We start from the raw sequence: 22,649 nt of genomic DNA on the forward strand, positions 1-22,649 counted from the left end.
TATCTATGCATAAAAAACAGCTTAAACCAGCTTAAGCTGGTTGGCTTGGTTGAGCTGGTTGACCAGCCTGGCTTTAGAGGGTTTTTTGCCATTTCTAGGCTGGTTTCTAGCCCTTTCCAGCCTGGTCTTAGCTGGTCAGACTGAAAAATGAGTAGCCTAAACCAGCTAAAACCAGCTTGACCAGCCTAGTTTAAGCCGGACATAGCTGGTTTTGACTTAGCTCCCAGCCTGGCTAGGCTGGTCAAGCTGGTTTTAGCTGGTCATCTCCCACCCTGACCAGCTAAGACCAGGCTGGAAATGGCTAGTAGAAACCAGCCTGGAATGGCAGAAACCCCTCTAAAACCAGACTAGTTAAAACCAATCAACCAGCCTAGGCTGATTAAAGCTGTCTTTTTAGCAGGGCAAACTGATGACATTACCCAGCCCTACAAAAAACAGTAAACATGAACACCATAAAGAAACCTTAAAGACGCTTTCATCATTTTATCACATCACATTTTATAACATCTGGTTCATACATGAAGTTACGACAAGGAGATTGCTTTAAAACTTAGAAACAAGACTTCAGGGCCTCGACCGTGCTTGTCTTTGCTTCTTTTGTCCGCAGGGATAAGAAGTAATTGTTGGACTGGTTGTGTCTCTGTAGCTCTTATATAGCCTTTGTTTTACACTAATCAGACTGCTTTCCTCTCTCTGTGTGCTTCATCTGAACCCCAGTGGACTTCGGTGTGAGCGCACAGCTGGACCGAACCGTCAGCCGCAGGAACACTTTCATCGGCACCCCTTATTGGATGGCACCAGAGGTCATTGCTTGTGATGAGAATCCTGACGCCACATATGACTATAAGGTGAGCTTTATTCACTTGAACAAATACTGTCTCAAGTTTCCTGAATCATGAGAAAACACAGCTATGGAAATAATTGAGACACTTGGAATTTCTTTACTGTGGAATTATAGTTTTTACATTTTTTAAAATGTGATTAATTAAATGTGATTTAAAACTTTTATTTTGTTATGCAAACTACCAATGCAACCAATATTCAAATTATAGAATATTATATATATATATATATATATATATATATATATATATATATATATATATATATATATATATATATATATATAGTTTTTACTTTTTTAAAACTAAAAATAAAGCTACATGTTTTTTTGAACATGTTTCTTCCTTTTTTCACTTTTGAAGAGTTAAGAAATCAGCTTTGGTGTAATAAATATGAAGTTTAATCACAACAAATAAAAAAATAGATATTTTGACCAACTGATTTATATTTTCCTAATTTCTGAATAACAATATTATTATTTGAACTGTAATCAGACCTTCAAAGAAGCATACATATTAACATTTTACTCAAACGCATGCTGTACCCATTAAATCCAGAAAACTTCCAAGTCGTACCATCATTTTTTTTCTATAGCTGTAAATGCATTTTGCTACTGCTGATGGAGATGCTGTTTGTTTCGCACCAGTCTGAAGTGATTTAGCTGGGAGGAGAGTATTGATCACAGCTTCTCAATTTCTCAATATGCGTGTGAGCGTATGCAATCAAAATCAAATAAACTCGCCTTGAAAACAATTTAGGCATCATTATCCACAAATCACTCACGCTAATACAGTGATCTGTGGCGCTGCTGGCAGCATCGATAAAGTCACAGTAACAAGACACGCTTTTCTTTCCTGTCCAAAGATATATTGCCGCCTTTCTTTCTAGCATTAGGATGTAGTTGCAGTGCGTTTTTGGAAATTCATTCTTAGGTTTTGCTTAAAGTTCAGATCAACTGTCAAATACCGAAGTAATTTTATTGCAGTGTAAAGTGTCATCTGTGCGCAGGGTTTTTACTCGCTGCTGCATTTATTCTGTCCTACCAGATTGCCTACTTGTCAAAGACAAACTGCTCAGCAGCACTGATAAAAGTGTCTTTTTCACATCATTGTTATTGGTTTGATATTTTTACATAATTGTTCTGTTTGTTTTATATTCATTATTTCTGTTTTAAATTTTTTTTCTGTTTATTAGTAATTTTTGGGAAGCATCTACCATAACAAAAAGAAGGGTTACATTGACTTTTTAAAAATTACAAAGTGATACATGTATGTACAATAGTTGACTTTTAAATGAGTTTTAAAAAAATAACTTAAAAAAAAGAAATAATGTATGTAGTTAAAATGGGGACTAGATTAGGTTATATCTACACATTGATCATTATTTAATCTATTTTTATGTCTATTTAATCATTAAAATTATTTATTTTGTTTTGTATCTATGATCAAAGTATTATTATTGTTTTTCTTTTTAATCTGAGGTTTTCAATTCTCTTTAATTAAACGTTCAGAAAAATGCTACATGGTCTTTATTATTATTATTATTATTATTATTATTATTATCATCATTAATATTTTGAGATTTTGACATTATTTTGTGTGTTTTATGTTAATTTTTTCATTTTTTATTGTTTTTTCTGTTCATTAATAATATTTGGGAAGCATCTACCATGACAAAAATAAGAGTTACATTAACTTATAAAAAAATTAAATAAATAATGTATGTAGTTAAAATGGGGACTAAATTAGGTTGTAGCTTCACATTTATCCATATTAATCTATATATGTTTTGTCTATTTTATCATTAAAATTATTTATTTTGTTTTGTGTCTATGATTAAGGTATTATTTTTAATCTGAGGTTTTCAATTATCTTTGATTGGACTTTCAAAAATATTTGAATATTACATGAGCTTTATTATTATTATTATTATTATTATTATTATTATTATTATTATTAATAATAATTTTTTTAGATGTTAACATTATTGTCCATTATTGTTTGTAATTTCCCCCCTGTTTATTACTATTATTTACATTTGGGAAGCATCTATTATGACAAAAGTATGAGTTACATTTAATTTTTAGGAATTAAAAAAGATATGTATCAATTAAATATAGTAACAAAATTAGTTTATATCTTCACATTTATCTATATTTCATCTATATATGTTTTGTCTATTTAATCATTACAATAATGTATTTTGTATGTATAATCAAAGTATTATTATTGTTTTTTCTTTTTTTTACAGATTCACTTTTTTTTTTTTACAGATGTTGACATTATAGTTTTAATTGTTTTATATTTATTATTTCAGTTTTTAATTTCTTTTCACTTTATTAGTAATATTTAGGAAGCGACTACCATGAATAAGGGTTACATTGACTTAAAAATGAAAACAAAAAACTAAACAAAAAATCTGTGTAGTTAAAATGGAGACCAAATTAGGTAATATCTTCACATTTATCTGTATGTTTTGTGTATTTAATCATTACATTTGATTTATTTATATTATTTTGTGGCAGTTCATTCTGCTGTGGCAACCCTGGATTAATAAAGGGACTAAGCCGAAAAGAAAATAAATGAATGAATGAATGAATATATTATTTTTTATCTATAATAAAATATATATTTTTTTCTTTTTAATCTGTGGTTTTGCCGAGAATACGAACCTTTTGTGAGAATGTGGGCAGTGCATTGTAATAATAGAAAGTAATTGAAAGTATTTCCTCTAAGGGAAGAAAGACTTTTTTTTTCTGTTTTCATCTCTCATTCACCTTTTGAAATGCAAGACGCTACAAGCCGGTTTCAGTGCAATGCACAGTGTGTTTGTACTATAATAAGAGTTCCAGAGAAACTGTCAGGCAGCCAGAACTTCCATGGAAGACAAACTGAAGATTATCACACAGGTTTCTTGTTTGCTCACTTGGGGTTACATTTGTCTCTAGAGAGAAACATTAAACAAGGGAATGTGGGACAGGTGAGTCACTGTGTCTACTTTACATTATAAAACTGATATCTCAGTCTGTGATCAGACGAATTGGCTTTTGAATTTAGTTGAGCCTTTGTATAGTCAGATTACTTGGTTTCAAATGGTTTTTATGTTAGAAAAATATATTTTTTATAAGAAACAGTCAATAAACATTTGAACTAAAATGATATATTTAATATATTGAGCTGTAAAATCGCTCTTGAAAATGATTGCAGGTTTTTTTGTCTTATGCGTGTACATGTTTTTTCTATAATAACAGCTATAATTATCCAAATTGATGCTTAGTGTTTGACGTGCTGTGTATGATAAAAAAGGCCCTAAATTCTATACTACTTTCTGTGACCGGCTTTTAAGAGGAGTTTTCCTTAATGACATGGGTTTAATGGTAGTACTGTTATACAGAAATACACACAAAACTTTCATTGCTTATTGCTTCATTTGAGATGTGTGTGCGTGTGTGACTGTGTGTATGTTTAGGACATTATTGCAGTTCTAATTTGACAGGCATTAGTATAAAGGGCAGCTGTTTAACTGACATTGATGAGCCTGAAGCAGTTATATCATCACCCTTAATCAAATTAGCTGGATGCATCCTGCAGATTAGCATGTCAAGGTCATTTTAAGGACTATATTTTATATATGCGCGTTTATACAGTATATAAACAGATTTCATTGATCGTTTATACAGTTTTTTTTTGTGTCATGTCTTACATGAATTTTCTTCTCTTCTTTAGAGTGACCTGTGGTCTTTGGGAATCACGGCCCTTGAAATGGCTGAAGGAGCTCCACGTAAGTAATATAACTCGTATAATAATATAATAATATAAGTAAATATGTAATATAATAAAAGTAATAATATAAGTAAATTATCAAACCTGCAGCTTATAAAATCATAACATTCACTTTAGGGATTACTCGATCTCAAACCCATTAAGGCAAACCTTCACTCAAAAGTCTGAATTTAACTAAATAAAACTCTAGTGATGCCTACAATGATTCTAAATCTTTCACCTCATTTATTTCAAACCAGTTTGGAATTTATTTCTTTAATTGAACTTAAAGAGAGATGTGGAAAAAATGTTGAAAACAGGTAGTCGTTGACATCCATTGTATGGGCGGCAATGGCTACTGGTTGCCAACATTCTTCGGAATAAAGATCACACTTTACAGTAAGATTTTATAAGATAATTTATTTTCTAAAATAATAATAATAATAATGAACAACACTTGTTTGCCACTTATTAATAGTAGTTCAACATTTATTAATGTGTTATTAAAAACCAAAATCATGCACGTCAACAATAATGAAGTTAATGTACCGTAAGTTAATATGAACTAACAACAAACAACTTTATTTTCATAAACTAACAATGACAAAGATTAATAAATACTGTAATAATGGTTGAGCATATTTTGACTGTTTTAAATAATGACTTCTAAAGTAATTTAAAAGAATGACTGTTTGAAATAATGGTTTACACTACACAGCAGTTGCCTTAAACTGCCGGCTATTTGCGGCCCTCCTTCTACCTCCCTCCAGTCCACAACTGATGTCAAAATATAGCGAGATTCAACCCACCAAAACATGTGTTTTTGAATCACTCTCATTATTGTGCAGTCGCACATAGAGTTGTTTCTGTCTGGGTACTGCAAGACTGCGTTCTACTGTCTTACGCTATCTGGTTAAGCACCTTTTGGTTAAGCAACAATTGATTGGCACAAAATTATTATTATTATGCCTATTTTTAAATTGTAGTATTTTCATAGCAATTGAAACTACCCTTTCAATATGAACAACAAGACAAAAAAGAAGTATTGACTGCATATACTTTGGGGAAGGATGACTGAGTGCATACATCAGGTTTCCTCTTTTTTTTTCTTGTGCTCGAATGTTAAAATGGCCCTCCTATGAATTGTCAGTCACTGATATGACCCCTCGCCAAATTGATTTTGAGACTTCTGCTACACAGCATTGTTGGTTTATATAAAATCAAACAAACATAATCCAGTTGCACTACTACACTTGATTTTGGTTTTATTGTAAAAACAAACAAACAACAAAACATTGTAATTGAGAATCAGAAAAACTTTGACAGACTTCAAAAAGTAAAGATGATTTAACATTCATAAATGTTTTATTTTGAAAACATTGTTTTAAATAAATTGCTTTTACACTTCCTATTTTCAGATATTTCATAATATATATTCATTTCTGTACTTTTTCCCATAAACCGACATGTCTACCATTTGGTAAAGGTTAATATTTTAGAAATTATGAAATGTGTTGAAAAAAGAAAAGCATTACGCGTGTTAACTAGCGACATTAGGAGTTAAGAAATCCAATCCAAAAACTTTTTTCTTGGTGGGGCAGTAAAAGGGATAAATTGTTCATTGTTTGTTTATGTTAGTAAATATATTAACTTTAATTATGTATTACAACCATATTGGAAAGCATTACAACTTTTTTTTCCCTTGAGGCTGAGCAAATAGTAATTAATTTGATCTATAATTTTAAATACCACAAAAAAAAAAAAAAAAACACCATTCTTTTGTATTTTTATTCACAACTCTATATACTCAAGCCAACAGGTATAAAAGCGTCCCATGTGTCAAGTCACAGTGCATTATGACATAATCCGAAGCATATGTGAATGTCTCAGACCTCTTCCATGCATCTGTTAGAGATATAAGAGCGGTTGTTCGCTCTGTCCTCAGCCTCTCTTAGGAAGGCTGTCTCACAGATGGCTGAGCACTGACGGAGAGCAGAAAGGGCAGGCAGACTAGAGTGATCTTGTCCTGGCTGGAGAGGCGAATAATCCAGTAGGAAGGTGGTAGTGCTTTGGCCAGGGGACAGAAATCTGCTGGGCAGTGCACTTGAGGACAAATCTGCCTTTTTTTTATTTTTTATTTTTTTATGTAGTCCATTGGAGAGATGACTCACCATTGTGATGGCTGACAGCAAATGGAAATGTGTGTGCTGGTGTGTGTTTTTGTTGGCACTGGCATATTGGCCCTCAGTATGTAGCAACAGATCTGTGTCCAAAAGTGACATTGCTGGTCAAACTCACCAAGACCCGACCGTCCTCTAGTTTGGACTGAGCTTGCCAATTCTACTGCCAGGCTGAAAGACGCTGTACCCTCAAACCGTGACCATTGCACCTGCCCATAATCTCTGATGTTTTGGCACCTGTGACTATTCAGGCCACGCAATCCTATCCCAGAGTAAATATTAGCTTCATATTTTGTTGATTTGTTGAAAGCCGGCTGGTGAAAATTGAGTTTTTAAACTCTTGTTAATGCTTGATATTGTGCATTGAGAGGATTTTATTGAGCTTATTTTATTGAGATTTTATCAAGCATTTAGATTGAGATAAGCTAAAAAAACAGCATGTGCAAGACTGTGTGTGAAATGAGAATTAGGTCATTTTTTGTATGTTGGTTCAGAAAAGCTCATCAACTGCTGTGGATATTTTAAATTTTATTTCAGTTCATGTTTTGTTCGCGTTTTTTATATATATTTTTCATTTTTTATTTTTTTTTATTTCAATTTTATTTTATTTGTTTATATTTTTATTTTTATTATTTTTTTATTTTTTATTTTTTATTTTATTACTTTATTTTATGTTTAGTTTTTATTTTATTTACTTTTATTTTTTTCTATTGTTTTATTTAAGTTTGTTCATGTTTTGTTCATGTTTTTAATAAATATATATTTGCCATTTTAAAATTGAGTTTGTTTACTATTTTATTCTATTTATTTATTTATTTTATTTTATTACTTTATTTTATTTTATGTTTAGTTTTTATTTTATTTACTTTTATTTTTTTTCTATTTTCTATTTAAGTTTGTTCATGTTTTGTTCATGTTTTTAATAAATATATTTGCCATTTTAAAATTGAGTTTGTTTACTATTTTATTCTATTTATTTATTTATTTTTAATACTTTATTTACTTTTTATTTTATTTTTGTATTTTATTTTGTTTTGATCAGGTTTTGTTTACGTTTTTAATAAATATATATTTCCATTTGTAAATTTTGTTTGTTTACTATTTTATTTTAATTATATTTTTATTTTTTTTATTATTTTTTGTATAAATTATATATATATATATATATATATATATATATATATATATATATATATATATATATATATATATATATATATATATATATATATATATATATATATATATATATATATCCTGAGCAGTCAAGTTTGGCATCACATGAGGGAAAAATGTAATTTAGTTTTGTTTAATCGCACTCAGTAACCAGATTAAATTCAGTAACCAGTTTTTATTTATGTTTTTGACTTTGTGTCATGATGCTTCTTATAACAAAGTATTTCAGAGATGTTAACCATCAGCATACATGCTTTGTACATTTTTCCAGTGTTAACACTGTCCTTTCTTTCCCATACAGCCCTTTGTGAATTGCACCCAATGAGAGCCCTGTTTCTGATCCCCAGAAATGCTCCTCCCAGGCTCAAGTCCAAGAAGTGGTGAGTAGTCCCTCTCTCTCTGTTCAGAAAGGTCACAGGGACTGAAACCAGACCAGATCTCCCGATTCACTCTGTCCAATCTGCTATCAATCAAACAGTCTTGAGCGCTTCTTTACTGTTCACTTCATGTGTCACATGCTATCTTCATTTGTTCATCAGTCGCCTTAAGAAAGGTTGCTCGTCACGCTAGACATACAGGTTTTTGTTTAATAACAGATTTCTATTACAAAATTCCAAAACTTGAAAACTAAGTGCTGGGAAGCTTGCCAGACAAAACATGGAGTAAAAATAAAGCAAGCATGATAAGCCTGAAGTGTGACCCTCAAGCTCTTTCTCATACCTGCAGGACTAAGAGATTCCACTCGTTCATCGAAAGCTGTTTGGTAAAGAACCACAACATGAGGCCTGGTACAGATCAGCTCCTCAAACACCCCTTTATCCGGGACATGGCGAACGAGAGAACGATCCGCATCCAGTTGAAGGATCACATCGATCGCACCAGGAAGAAGAGAGGAGAGAGAGGTCAGCCTTGCCAACCTTATCAACTTTGCACACTTTATAGCTCTGTTTCCACCTGTTATTAGTGTTGTGCTAATTACTGAAAAATAGTAACTAGTTACAGTTACTAGTTACCTCATTCAAAAAGTAGCTCAATTACTTTATTGATTACTCACACTAAAAGTAATGCATTACTGTTATATATATAATTTTTGAGTTAGTTTTCCTAAAAACATTTTTTATTCTCCCATTAATGCCCTATAATGTCACTTTAGTGCTGCATGGAGAATAAACTGTCGATCAGCTTTACAGTTTTTTATTATAACTATTTTTAGGCATTCACCTTTATTGATAGGACAGTGGAGATCACAGACAGGAAAGTGTGGGGAGCAGAGATAGGGGAAGGATCGGCAAAGGACCTCGAGTCGGGAATCAAACTTGAGTCGATGCGAGCACATCGGTGCTATTTGTCGACGCACTAACCACTTACAGCTTCACAGTTTTAATTAATTTTCATTCTCACAACTAAAATACAAAAAAAACTTAAATAAAAAGACATTTTTAAACACTGATTTATGTAAGTCAGATCAGCAGCACAAAAATGAAAATATCACAAGGTGATAAACTAGCTGAATAATATATTCAGAAACAAAAAAGCAAAAACTAAAGTTCCTTCAGCATCATAAAAGTTTGAACTTAAACCTTAAACATGTTCCTTTACAGCTTGAGTATGAAACTAGTGATAATATACAACAAACACAAAACCTTTATGAAATAAATAAATGAAAGTAATCTAAATTATCAATTCAAATAAATTTGGTGAAACTCGGCACCAAAAAAGCTGTTATTGACATAAATGTTATGCATTCTAAACAAAACAAAAACATAACAGCTGCTCTAAAATGAAACTAACCACAAATTAAACGTGGTATGTCAGCAACATATGGAAAGTAAGCTGTGTATATTGAAAGTGCAAAATCTGCTGTTGTATACAGCTATAAAAATATGTTTAACCATAAAAAATAAATCACAGCATCTTTCTGAGCAATACAACCCTATACATTTAAATAACATGTTCTGAAACAACAGAAGTGTGTCAATGTGTCTACTAAACTAATCCATTTTGTTACACAGATAACAAATGTGTGCTTATTTTTTTGAAACAACAAGCATAGTAGTGTTAGCAATAGTAATTAATAATAGTAACATCAATAGTGTCCCGGTCACTCATTTGCGCACATTCAGTCTCTCACGTGCTTTCACTTTACTTCTGTCCAGTATGGCACCTCGTACACAACATGTCTCCTTTACAGTGGTTGATTGGCATCCACCAATCTCACAATGCATCGCTGCTGTAAACAGGAAGTTTATTTAATTCATTTACCAAGTAATGGATAAACACATCATACTGTAAAAAAGTTAATGTATTTAAAAATGTAATTAGTTACTGTCAAAATTAATGTCGTTACAGTAACACATTACTAGTAGCACATTATTGCCCAACATTGGCTATTAACATACATTTTCAGTGACTCTTTTTGTATTTACAGTACGTGTTTCTCAGTAGTGGAAGTTGTCATAGTTGGGTGAACTTAAGAGTGCAGTGAATGGAAGAGTACAACAAATAATTTTTTTTACAATCCTATTTGGTGAAATATTAAAAGAAAAACTCCACTATGGTGTTATCAAGAAGTTCAGAAAAAGCAAAAAAAATAGTGTGAGACTGATGACGGCAGCCAGAAGAGAGAACAACGTCAAATTTACTGTCCTGCCCCATACACTCTGCATTACAAATTCCTTACACAAGCAGTACTTTTTTTTTTTTTTTAATTTGATGAAAAGATGACATAATACATACATAAATCCATATAAATGTACGTACATTTAGTTTTTTTTTATCTAAATAACAAAAACTATTTAAGATGACCATTAAATGCATCAAAATAGTCTTGTTAAAAGGGTCTGTTGAGAGTAGAGAGTCTTTTTGTTTATGATACTGTGTGATTTTTCTAAAATAGTCCCTGAATTAATAATAAAAAAGACCCACAAAGCACTCCCAGATAAAATGATTGAATTGATTTATTGAAAAGAAGTGATTGAAAGTGTAAAGTTTACGCAAGTATAAAAATACAGTTAATATTTATGTAAAAACTCGCATCAAAACCTAAGCCACTAACACATCCACAGTAATTTAACACTAAATAACAGTATTAATGTCAGCCAGATTGTTTGTGTTCTTATTATTCTAGATACCAGCTTCTAATTTCAGCAGTTCTTTTTTGGCAAAAATACAAAGATTTAATCAAGATAAAGTTCTTTTTTTGTACTGCGTTTAAGGGTCAAAATAAGTTTGAAAAGATTAAGTGACTGTATATTGTTTTTGAACACTCTTAACACCCTCACTACAGTATAGGTGGGGTTGTAAATGGGTCATGCTAATCATACTTTCTAAACACAACAAAGGCAGCTGAGAGAGAATAAAAATTTCATAAACATCTAGTGCACAGCCTTCACACACCAGACGAGAAGGGCCTCGTATTTACATAATTTCAGTTTGTTTTTTTATTTTGTTTGAAATATACCAAGGTTCTTACACTGCTCGCCACAACCTATCATACACTTCTTTAACCCTTTAACTACCGTAACTGATTGATTGACCTTTTGTCTATAGCTTATCATTAACACAGAAAACTGAAATTTGTTTAGAGGGATGTCAAGAACTCAATTTAACCAAAGTTTTCTTTTTAGAGTGCGAGTTAAGTGATTAACATGGAGAAGTATACAATATAGTGAAACTTAAGTAATAAATGTTGACAGTAGTTTTAAGTTTTAAGGTGTGTCCTACAAAATTGAAGTCTAATTTTTCACAAAGGTTATGATTGATTAAAAAAAAAATTGTTCTTGTTCTCTCAGTGATATCTATTGTTCCCTTCTCATTTTATTTTATGACCTGAAGATGGTTATTGTTATCGTCAGTAGTAATGCTGTTGTTCTGTCTGTTGTTTATTGTTAAATGAACTAGTATATCCACTGTAAATGCTGAGTTCCACACAATTCCCTCATGTTGTTCCAACATAAATCGATTAAGTTAACTTGTTAGTTTTTGCAAATTTAAGTGGATTGAACTTGAAACAATTAAGCTATCCTAAAAAACTCAGCTCATTTGAAATTAGTAGTAGTTTGAACAAACAACAAATGTATTTTTTTTTTATGAAAATAAAGCTCTGCAAATATAGTAAGCATGTTTAACAACAATTCTAGTTATATTACTTGTTACGTACTTAATGTAGTCTACATGCTTCCCATGCCTCCTATTTGACTCTGTAAAGTGGCACTTAAATAAGAAAACAAAGTCTGTGAGACAAACGCATCTTAATCCCAGGAGTAAATCGGACATGGTCATTTGTTGTCAAGGTGTTCAAATTCAACATCTAATACCATTAACATGGAACAATCATGTGCAGCACATAACTGAAAAAAAGTCTTCTCCAGTTGCTCTACATCTGGTGACGTTCATCACATTACACATCACCTCCATTCCCCATTTTCCATTTAGATTACATTTAGAAGCTTAAATTGATTCTTAAAGGTATATTATATTGGAGTTTAACAATATTGCCCCTTTCTAAATTGCCATTTTAACTTTGTCCTAAAATATAGGCTGAAAACAATGGATGTTATATAAAAGATACCAAAGTGATGGTCTATTTAGTTTTTACACACAGCCTTTTTTTTCTATAATGATGAATAATCTTTCAGCAAGTATCTGATATATTCACAGTACTGTATATATCAAGGGATATTTATGTGGCAAGATTGTTATTTTAAGAGAAAACCTTTCTTAAGAATAGGCATATTATTTAATGAAAGCATATTTTAAAACAATCTGCTTTGTCATCGCATAAAAGTTTCACATTATTACTAATATGTAGTTTTATCAAAAGTAATTTTGGTGTGCACAAAAATCTTACAGATCCCAAATGACATATATTTAGACTTTGAAGTTGTTGATCATCATCTTTGGAAAATGTTTTTCTCGTATTGTGTTTGTGCCATACTACTTGTGATAACTACCACTTGTCTGATATTCAGTTGAATATTGTTTGTCTCTGTAAAGCTAGGGTAGTACAGCTTGTGCAATTTTAAGTGTCATCGAGAGATGGCCATTAAATCTAAAAATCTGTTTGTGAATGCTGCTGCAAACCTTGAACATCCTACAGTAAAGTGCACTTCAGGGGGGAAAAAGCTACAAAATCATTGATTTTTGGCACTTTAAAAGCAGCCAGATGCTTTAAGGACACTGAATGTCAAGATACCTGTCAGGGATCCCATCAGGGAGGGCTTTGCATGTCTGAAATGTGACTGCTGAATGTTTTCACACCTACAGATGAGACGGAGTATGAGTACAGCGGGAGTGAAGAGGAGGAAGAGGCCATGCTTGAGATTGGAGAACCCAGGTAGAGCATGCATCAGATTTTTGGGGTTGTATTTGAGTTGTATTTAAGTATTTAAAGGAAAAAGGCTTGAAACCTTCATTTGTTTCCATGTAGCTCCATTATCAACATACCCGGCGAGTCGACTCTACGGCGGGATTTCCTGCGCCTGCAGGTGGCCAATAAGGAGCGTTCAGACGCCCTGCGTAGACAACAGCTTGAGCAGCAGCAGAACGAGGGACACAAACATCAACTGCTGGCAGAGAGGCAGAAACGCATCGAGGAACAGAAAGAACAGAGGCGCCGATTAGAAGAGGTAAACATCTAGAGATGATTCTTCCTGATGTTATTCGATCACCTATGAGTGAGCACAACCCTAGTTATTCGAGACTTCTGGCCTCATTTACTTCCATTGATTAAAGAAAAACAGCTTATGCTTTTTTTAATCTATAGTCATAAACACAATTGTTTGTTGAGCAAGTAGTTCAATGGTGTTTGTTATTCCTAGTCATTTCCAAATAGGCCAATAAATCAGAAGTCAAAATTGCAGAAAAGAGCTTACTTTCACATTGAGGAAACCGAGACGGGCCGTTGACGTGCCCACCTGCTTTCAAAGATGATATAATGAATAAACCGCTAGCAAAAGATTTGGGGGTTTTGATTTGGGGTTCCAGTGTTTATGAAAATGGTTTGTGTCAATATGTTGATCCACAGTACCAACTGAAACTATGTTTATTTAGGATTAGGGCTTTCAGTGCTTCCCACACATACACTTTACTTGGGTGGGCCGCCCAGGAATAATAACTGCCAAACAAGTATATTTAGTGACTTTATTTTTGCTATTTTGATCATCCTTTTACACTTTTTTTGTATCCACCCAATATAAACAAACATCTTCGAGTGATTAAGTAGTGGAAAATCTTCTGTCCTTTACCCATTTCATACTGCTCGTTCTGTGTGCACCAGAACTGTCAACACTCACACAGACAGACCCACAGAGACCCGCACCTTTTTGCATCTGGCCAGGGTTTCTAAACCTGCTAAAGTGTCCGGGATTTGGTTTTGCTTTCGTTTTCTAAGCTGTCATTAATTTTAGCACAGAGAGAGATATTAAAATAATTAATTCTATAATCTAAACGACTCAGAAAACCATTATTAAATACTCAGAGAGGCAAAATTACATCTAAATTGGCTGCAGAATATTTGTACACCATTAGAAATGGGTATTGAACTCATTTGTCTTATTTAAATAATCTAAACGTTTGTTTATTGTAAATATTATCATTTTTAGAGATATTGTCTTTTTTATTCATTTTTACTATCATTTATGTCTCATTTGCTGTATATTTTATTAATTTGATAATGGTAATATATTACATACTTGAAACATCTTAAATGCTTTGGCAATACTGTACAAAATGTCATGCCAAAAAAGCGACCTGAACATAAATGAGAAATAGAGAGAAGCAGATTTGACCTGTCAGTGGGTGCACATGGCTCCTGAATAGCTTAAAATAGAAATAGTGGATTTTAAAAATGTATTTCAATAGTCTTTAACATTAACCCATTGAAAAAGAAAAAAGTTTAAAGCAGACAATAATAAAAATAGTGTTAAAAATCTAATTATATTTTGTTTGTCGCATAGAGTTAACTATTTATGTGCTGTTGGTAAAAGGTGTGTTTAATCCAGACACCACTGCAAGCATATTTCAAACCTGTGAGAAGCACTGGCTTTCTTTTAGTGCATCATTCCCTCATAGCTAAATAACGGTTAGAGGGGTGTGGTTAAGAATATTGTGGCTGAAGCCGACAAACTGACCGTCACTCCAAATATGGAAGCAAATGGTCAGACTGATTAAACATTACCAAAACCTTACAAATATAATGTGCACTAGCAAAATAAACAATGTAAATTTTGATTTGACACAGACTCAGATAGTTATGTTGACCTTCCAATGTAACCTCTAAACAAGTCAAATCATGTAATGTTGTTTGATTTTTGTGAGATGTTTGTTACTGATAAAGACATGCCGTTCTATAAGCGGCTTTGCCGTAGGCTTCTAGAACTCTTATAACAGCTCTAGGTATGAGACAGAGTGAGTATGAATTAACTGTCTGTGTTTACACAAGCTGTAGTCTCAAACCCTTATTATAGTTTTTGTAACTTCAGCTCCACTGAGCTCATATAAATGGCACTTTTCTTTATATAAATCCATAAATAAGTGTAAAAGTTATGTGTGGTGTAGAAAACCCTCTATATATGGATAATCACTGAAAGTCCAGCACTGCTGTTCTCCAACAAGTAATATCTTTAACACCTGCCTGAGTGTAGCTTGTGGCTAAGGGTTATTTTAAGAAATTGATGCATTGTGCGATGCAGGAAACACAACATGCTGATGATAAGCTTGTTTTCTTTGAATCATACACACATTCAGTACATACATATTTTTTTTTCCTGACAGTTAAGCAGAAAGTGTCTTAAAATAAAAAGTAGTAAAATTTTAAATCATGTCAACTATGTTATCTATGTGTTTATATATATATATATATATATATATATATATATATATATATATATATATATATATATATATATATGTATGTATATATGTATGTATGTATATATATATATAAATATATGTATATATATATATATATATATATATATATATATATATATATATATATATATATATATATATATATATATATATATATATATATATATATATATATATATGTATGTATGTATATGTATGTATGTATGTATATGTATGTATATATGTATGTATGTATATATGTATGTTTGTATATATGTATGTATATATATATATGTATGTATATATGTATGTATATATATATATGTATGTAAATATGTATATATAAATATATGTATGTATGTATATATGTATATATATATGTATGTATGTATGTAGGTATGTAGGTAGGTAGGTAGGTAGGTAGGTAGGTAGGTAGGTAGGTAGGTAGGTAGGTAGGTAGGTAGGTAGGTAGATAGATAGATTTTTGCTACTACTGTTTACTGTGTTTTTTATATTTTATATGTATGTTCTTTTTTTAATGTAAACTTTATAACTGCTAACTGCTTTGGCAATATATTTGTAACATCTGTCAAGCCAATAAAGCAATTATTGAATTGAATATGTATAGTTATATATATAGTTCACCCCAAAATTAAAATTTGCTCACTCTCGAGTAATTCTAAACCTTTCTGAGTTTATTTCAAGTCAATGACTTGACCATTAACATGGTATGAAAAAAAATACTATGCAGGCTTTCAACTTTCTTCAAAATATCTTTTTTTGTGCATTGTGTATTTTTCTTTTGTGTTTCTGAAGATACAATTACAGAAAAAATGCACACAAACACATACACAAAATATGAGTCTCAAAATATGGTTGCAATGTGATAATTGAGCCCATTATGCATTAGCATTTTATGTTTTTCAAAAAACCTCCCCTGCTGAATTTCACCAGAGCTTTACCACAGATTTAGGTAGAGAAAAAGAAAAGGAAGTGCTTACTTTTCAGCTGCTACACTGTTTTAATATTAAGTCACAACAGGTTCTTCATTTGCATAACGTTGTGTGTCACAGCAACAGCGACGGGAACGTGAAGCAAGAAAACAGCAGGAGCAAAGACATCGCTATGAGGAGCTCCGGCGAGAGGAGGAGAGGAGACAGGCTGAAAGAGAGCAGGTACGTACCGTACACAAACACACACACACACAGAGGTTTGTTTTTGTGAGCTGTGAGGACATATACTGTACAAATTGTTCTTTCTATGCCCTATCCCTAAATCCAACCCTTACAGGAAAATGTCTACAGTTACTTTCTGAAAAAAAAGTATGATTTATAAGCTTTTTGACATTAGCATTTTTCACATAAATCACCATCTCCTTGTACAGGGTTTTCACGGGGTCTTAAAAAGCCTTAAAATGTCTAAAATTTAAAAAACTATTTTTTTGGCCTTAAATTTACTGACATATTGTGTTATGTGTCATTTTTAACAGGTCTTAATTTTCCTCTGTCCAAGTAAAGTTACACAATCAGGCTGACACCCATCCAATTACCAAAACTGTCTAAATAAAACCTTTTTTTTTTTAAATATTTAAATTTATGTTTAAGTTTTTTATTGCAAAGAGATACAATTTACAATAGCTGTTAGAATTTTATATTTTTTGTTAATAATTTCCAAATGAATTCCCTAATTCCCAGGGAAAGACAACTGAAAACAATTACACAGTTCCTCATAATAATAACAGATATATATCCCTTTACGTTATCTTCCACTCATACAAAAACTCTTTACAGAAATAAGGGCGAGTAGACATAATATTTTTAAATGGGCATGAAACTTAAGGATTTATTACAGAAACGCATTGGTTGAATAGGAGTTATAGTCAATCAATTTGCACCAAACGCCAACAAACGTATATTTTTGATTATTTATGTAACTATAAATGAATCTCCACAATAAAAATGCTTTTAATATAACAAAATTGTATATAATTTATAATTTAATATAATATTTTTGTAATTTTTTTTGTCAAAAAGAAATATTATTTTGAAAAAAAGCATATACAACTAGAGTTTTCTTGTTTTTACACATTAATTGCTAAGAAAAAATGACATTTGGTGGCAAAAAAAAAATCCACTAGAAACCATTAGAAGCATTAGACAGAGTGTCCACGGGATCTTAAAAAGTATTAAAAGTTAATAATTATGAGAAAATTAAGTCCCTTAAAGGGTATTGAAAAGTCTTAATCAGATTTTTTACAAGGTCTGCAATTTTGTTCAAGCGTTGTCTAAAGTGTTTGACTCCAAAAAAGCATACATATATTTATTTTCCTCAATCCACTCGATTGGTTCGGGCTGGGGCACGTCTGGCCAAGCTCCTTCTTCCGGGTGCTGTCATGTAATTTGCAACAAACGTGGAAAGGTGATGTGATGCTCTGCACATGTAGCAATAACAAGGCGAAACAGATGGCAAAATAGGAAAATGTAAGTTGAACTCCTGGTTGAAGAAAGACGAGTTTAAACAGTGGCTGAAGCCTGTCGCTGAAAACAACCACGTAATTTATTCTTCCGAGCTTATCTGAGTTCTGTTGCATGGTTGTGCTCCATTGATTTATTTAACTACAACTGTTTATTAAGTAAAGTAAAGTGGAAAATGAAGTTTTGATACTGATTACAACTTGAAGTGGCGTTGAGGTCTTAAAATAGTCTGAGAAGGTCTTTAAAAAGTCTTAAAAAGGTATTGAAATTACCTTTAGGATTTCTGCATATACCCTGTTACTTTTTAGCCCTGTATAAGTCTAAAATTTCATTCATAATGGTCTTAAAAGTCTTAAATTTGACCTAATGAAACCATCAGATACCCTGTTGTGATACCTGTGTAATATTCATGTCATTGTACACATTTGTGTCCTGATTTGTTACATACACACAGCCCTAGACCAGCTACGCACACTCACAGCCCCAACCAACTACACACTCAATTAATGAAACCTAATTGTTGTTAAAGTAGCCCAGTGAACGGCACCATAACGAAAAGATTCTGTGGAGAGCCAGATAAGACACGGGAAATGAGTGCATTGCACTGCTGCTTTTCTCTTTTATCTGCTCCCGGATGATTGACCATCTAACTGGAGAGTGTGTGCGCGACCTTGAACTATTCCCCCTCACATCCCGTGATGTATGAAGGGATGGCTGAGTCACTGACTTGATAAATAGATGAGAATATCTGTGCCTTTCTTTCTTGCTTTGGTTCATTCATTGGTGTGGGTGAGGTTAATTACCTCTCAGAGCCGTCGCTACATTTCTAAGGATGGCTCGGTTAATGGCTGCTGTTTTCCAGAGCTCTGACCCTTGAGCTGAAAAGGTTTTTCCATCATCGTAGTCTCGCAGTCGCTCTTGAGGATGAGGCGATTACACTCCCGTCTCTTGCTCGCACTATCAATATCCTCTCCCACCTATTTTTGTTCTTCCATTCGCGCTGTTTCAGGTGTGCTGATGTACAAACTCCCACTGTGCACTTTCCTTCTCCCTCCACACGTTCACACCTTCTCTTAGCTCATCGCACCATCGGCTCTGTTCTTTCTCTCGTCTCCCACGCGTTCAACAGGTCTACGCCACTTCATCAAATAGTGTACCTGGTTTTTCACTTTGTATCTTTCTCTCTTTTTTAACACCACCTCTTCTCTAGATATGAGCCTTTCTGTCTATTATTATTCTGTCTGTCATTCTAGCTGGCATACTGACTTGCTATTGTTTCAGTCAATCAGAGTCTTTATTGTCATTGTACAAAATGTACAAAACGTTTGCCCTTCCCTTCAGTGCAGTCCTAATTGTCTAAAACAACAACAATAATAACAAGAGATAAAAAGGTAAAAAGGCAACAATAATTATAAAAGTAGTAACAATACAATGTTAGAAGTGGATATAAAGTGGCAAGTGTGTTTTCTAGCAGCTTTTAAGTTTAAAAGTGAGTAGAATGTTGGCCAGAAAGGCATACAATGTAATGTCTGTTTGTATAAAGTGACAAGTGCATTTTCTAGAAGCTTTCAAGTTAAAAAGTGAGTGAGATTAAAAATAGGGGAAGATTTTAGCCAGAAACACACACAATTTAATCTCCAGTCATTATTCCTAGAGCCCTGGGAGATGTACTATTTTTAGTCTGTTTGTTTTGGCTTTTATGGTCCTGTATGGTCTCCCTCTTTTTTAAAATAAACTATGGGTTTACAACAACAACAACAACAAAAAATAAATAAATAAATAAATAAATAAATAAATAAATAAATAAATAATTATTGTAGTTAGGCCACAAATTAACCATTGTTTTGCAAAAATTTTAAGGACAATGTCATGCAAAATGTTGTATTACGTTATTAATTACTTATCCTCATGTTGTTAGAAATGCCTGAGACCTCTGATCATCTTTAAAACATAAGTTAACATTTTTCAAATGAAATATAAGAGCTCTCTCATACTCCACAGACAGCAGTGGTTCTGAGAATTCCAGAAAAGGAGCCAAAAACATTGTCAAAACACTGCATGTGATTTCAAGAAACTTTTTTTTTTTTTTTTTTGGCAAAATATGTGTTTTTTGCAAAGCAAAAGTTTTCATGGAGCTTCATATGATTATATTTGAACCACTGGAGTGACATAAAATGTTTTGGAAAGGTTCCATTTTGGTCTTGAAGCATCTCAGGAGCATTGTAGTCTAAAGAGAATAAGAAAGCTCTTGGATTTCATCTAAAATATTTTAATTTGTTTAACAAAGATGAACGAAGGTTTCAGGCAATTGGAACAACATGAGAGTGAGTAATTAACAATGTAATTAATATTTTTGTGAGAAATAATCCTTTAACCTTTGTATATGTAGTAAAACTGTGGCTATATTATTGCTTAGCTTTCATTTGACTTATTGATTAAATTACTGTTGTCTAATTAGCTATAGTTCTTTTATAGTACTAGCTATCTATTTTATAGTAACTAGCTATGGAACTATCAATCTAGATTTTTAATTAGCTAGGTATCGTTTAGCTTTCTGTGGGTGTTTTTAAAAACCCATCTATTGGTCTATTTGTCAAGATATTGTCTTTTCTGGGTCAGTCTATTAACCTATTGATTGAGCTACCAATTTTTGATCTATAGTTCTAGGTAGCTCTGCTGTATTTTATATCTACAATTCAAAGACTTTTATCCCTCTTTTAAATATGTGATGTTATCCACACCGGGTGTTTAGGAAAATCAAAAAAAGGCTCATGTGTTTCTGCATGAAGTGAAGACTAAGGTCAAATAACTTTAAGTAACAATTCTCACCATTAACTACTGACTCACTACTGGGACCAGACAGAATCTGCTGAGATTTTCTCCTGCGGATTTATGCGTAATGATTTTGGTAGTATCACAATCAAAAATCTAATATATGAAATTAAAAATAATACCCTTTTAACTTTAATGTTTAACAAAGCAAGTCTTTTATAGGCCTATAATAGATCTACTAAAAGACAGAAAATATTACTTTAGAAACTGTATTGTAAATAAGTCATGTGAACATTTTCATATTAGTCAATAATATTACTGAAATTAATTTAAAATGTGAATAAATATGAATGTACACACATTTACACAAGTAAATATATACGATAGACTCAATGATGGCTTAAAATCTACAAACTTCTGCACGTGCAGATTCTGTGTGGGTCTACTTATTCCCTAACGTAATAAGGATATTAACTCTTTATTAGTACTGAAAAAGTGCTATAAATTGTATTCTACATCTCTAATCCTACCCAATACCTAAACCTAAATACTAGCTCACTAACTATTATAAAGCAGCTAATTAAAAGCGTATTAGGTTTGTTTGGCTTGTAGGTTTGTTAACAGCATGAGCTGTACCCTAAAATGATCTGTGACCAACATTTCTACTTCCTGTCCATCTGCCATCTATTGTCTTATCTAGCTAACTAACTATCGTTAAGTCTGTGGTTCTATCTATCTCTCTGTCTGTTGTTCAAGCGATCATTCTGTCATTCTAATGCATCACTCTCACTCCTTAGTCTTACGTTCACCCTGAATCTTGTAGAAACTCTGAAAAACTTGCTTTTCTGTGTTTTTCCTGTCTTTTCCTTTGCGGCTGGTCAGGAGTATATCCGTCGTCAGTTGGAGGAGGAACAGAGACAACTCGAGATCCTACAACAACAGCTCTTGCAAGAGCAGGCGCTCCTACTGGTAACAGAGAGAAGACACTCATCTTGTTGTGCACGCCCCAATCCCTCTCCCGCATCTCCGCTTCTGCGTTGACTTTTACTGCATCTCTCTGTTGATCTTCAGACCTCATTTTGTGTTGTTACAGAATCACAATTATGTTTTTATACTTCATTAATGTGTTGCAGTCGTTGTTTCTGTGATATTTGTGAGAAATATCAGCTTTTAAAAGAACAAACATGATGGGCCGATCAAGGAATGAGATATACTGTATATTGTAATAGAGCATAGCTCAAACATAACTGTGCCATTGTTTGTGCAGGATATTAGTACAGTACACAATATAACTTGATTCAGATCTGTAGAGATGAACTTGTGTTTATTTATGATACATCACGCATATTCATTATAATGAATGATCTACAAACATTACTACACAGACAACAAAATAAGAAGTTGGTATTTGTTCACGGCCTACAGTAATGATCAAGTTACAAGGCAGGTGAAAGCAGAACACACCTTTTTTTTATCAGTACCAAATTAATACATTTGTTTCTGTGAAATCCCTGCATGCCTTGGTGCTTTTTAAGAGAAAATGGGAGAGGTGCAGATTGTGGCAGGTGTTCTCTTGTGTTTTCTGCTCTCAT

General features: G+C 32.5%; 1 protein-coding gene across 8 annotated transcripts in view; it reads left to right on the forward strand.

Moving 5' to 3' along the window:
* Positions 1-22,649, forward strand: part of tnika (TRAF2 and NCK interacting kinase a) — a 159,439-nt gene that overhangs the window by 101,449 nt on the left and 35,341 nt on the right. For 4 of the 8 annotated variants that reach the window (XM_005163387.5, XM_005163388.5, XM_005163390.5 and 1 more), the window contains exons 7-14: positions 718-848; positions 4,569-4,623; positions 8,262-8,340; positions 8,687-8,862; positions 13,226-13,295; positions 13,389-13,587; positions 16,885-16,986; positions 21,940-22,026. In XM_005163387.5, coding sequence (XP_005163444.1) covers positions 718-848; positions 4,569-4,623; positions 8,262-8,340; positions 8,687-8,862; positions 13,226-13,295; positions 13,389-13,587; positions 16,885-16,986; positions 21,940-22,026 — 899 coding nt within the window. 8 annotated transcript variants of the gene reach the window in all.

Source organism: Danio rerio, chromosome 2, assembly GCF_049306965.1.
Source record: "Danio rerio strain Tuebingen ecotype United States chromosome 2, GRCz12tu, whole genome shotgun sequence".
Taxonomy (NCBI): Eukaryota; Metazoa; Chordata; class Actinopteri; order Cypriniformes; family Danionidae; genus Danio; species Danio rerio.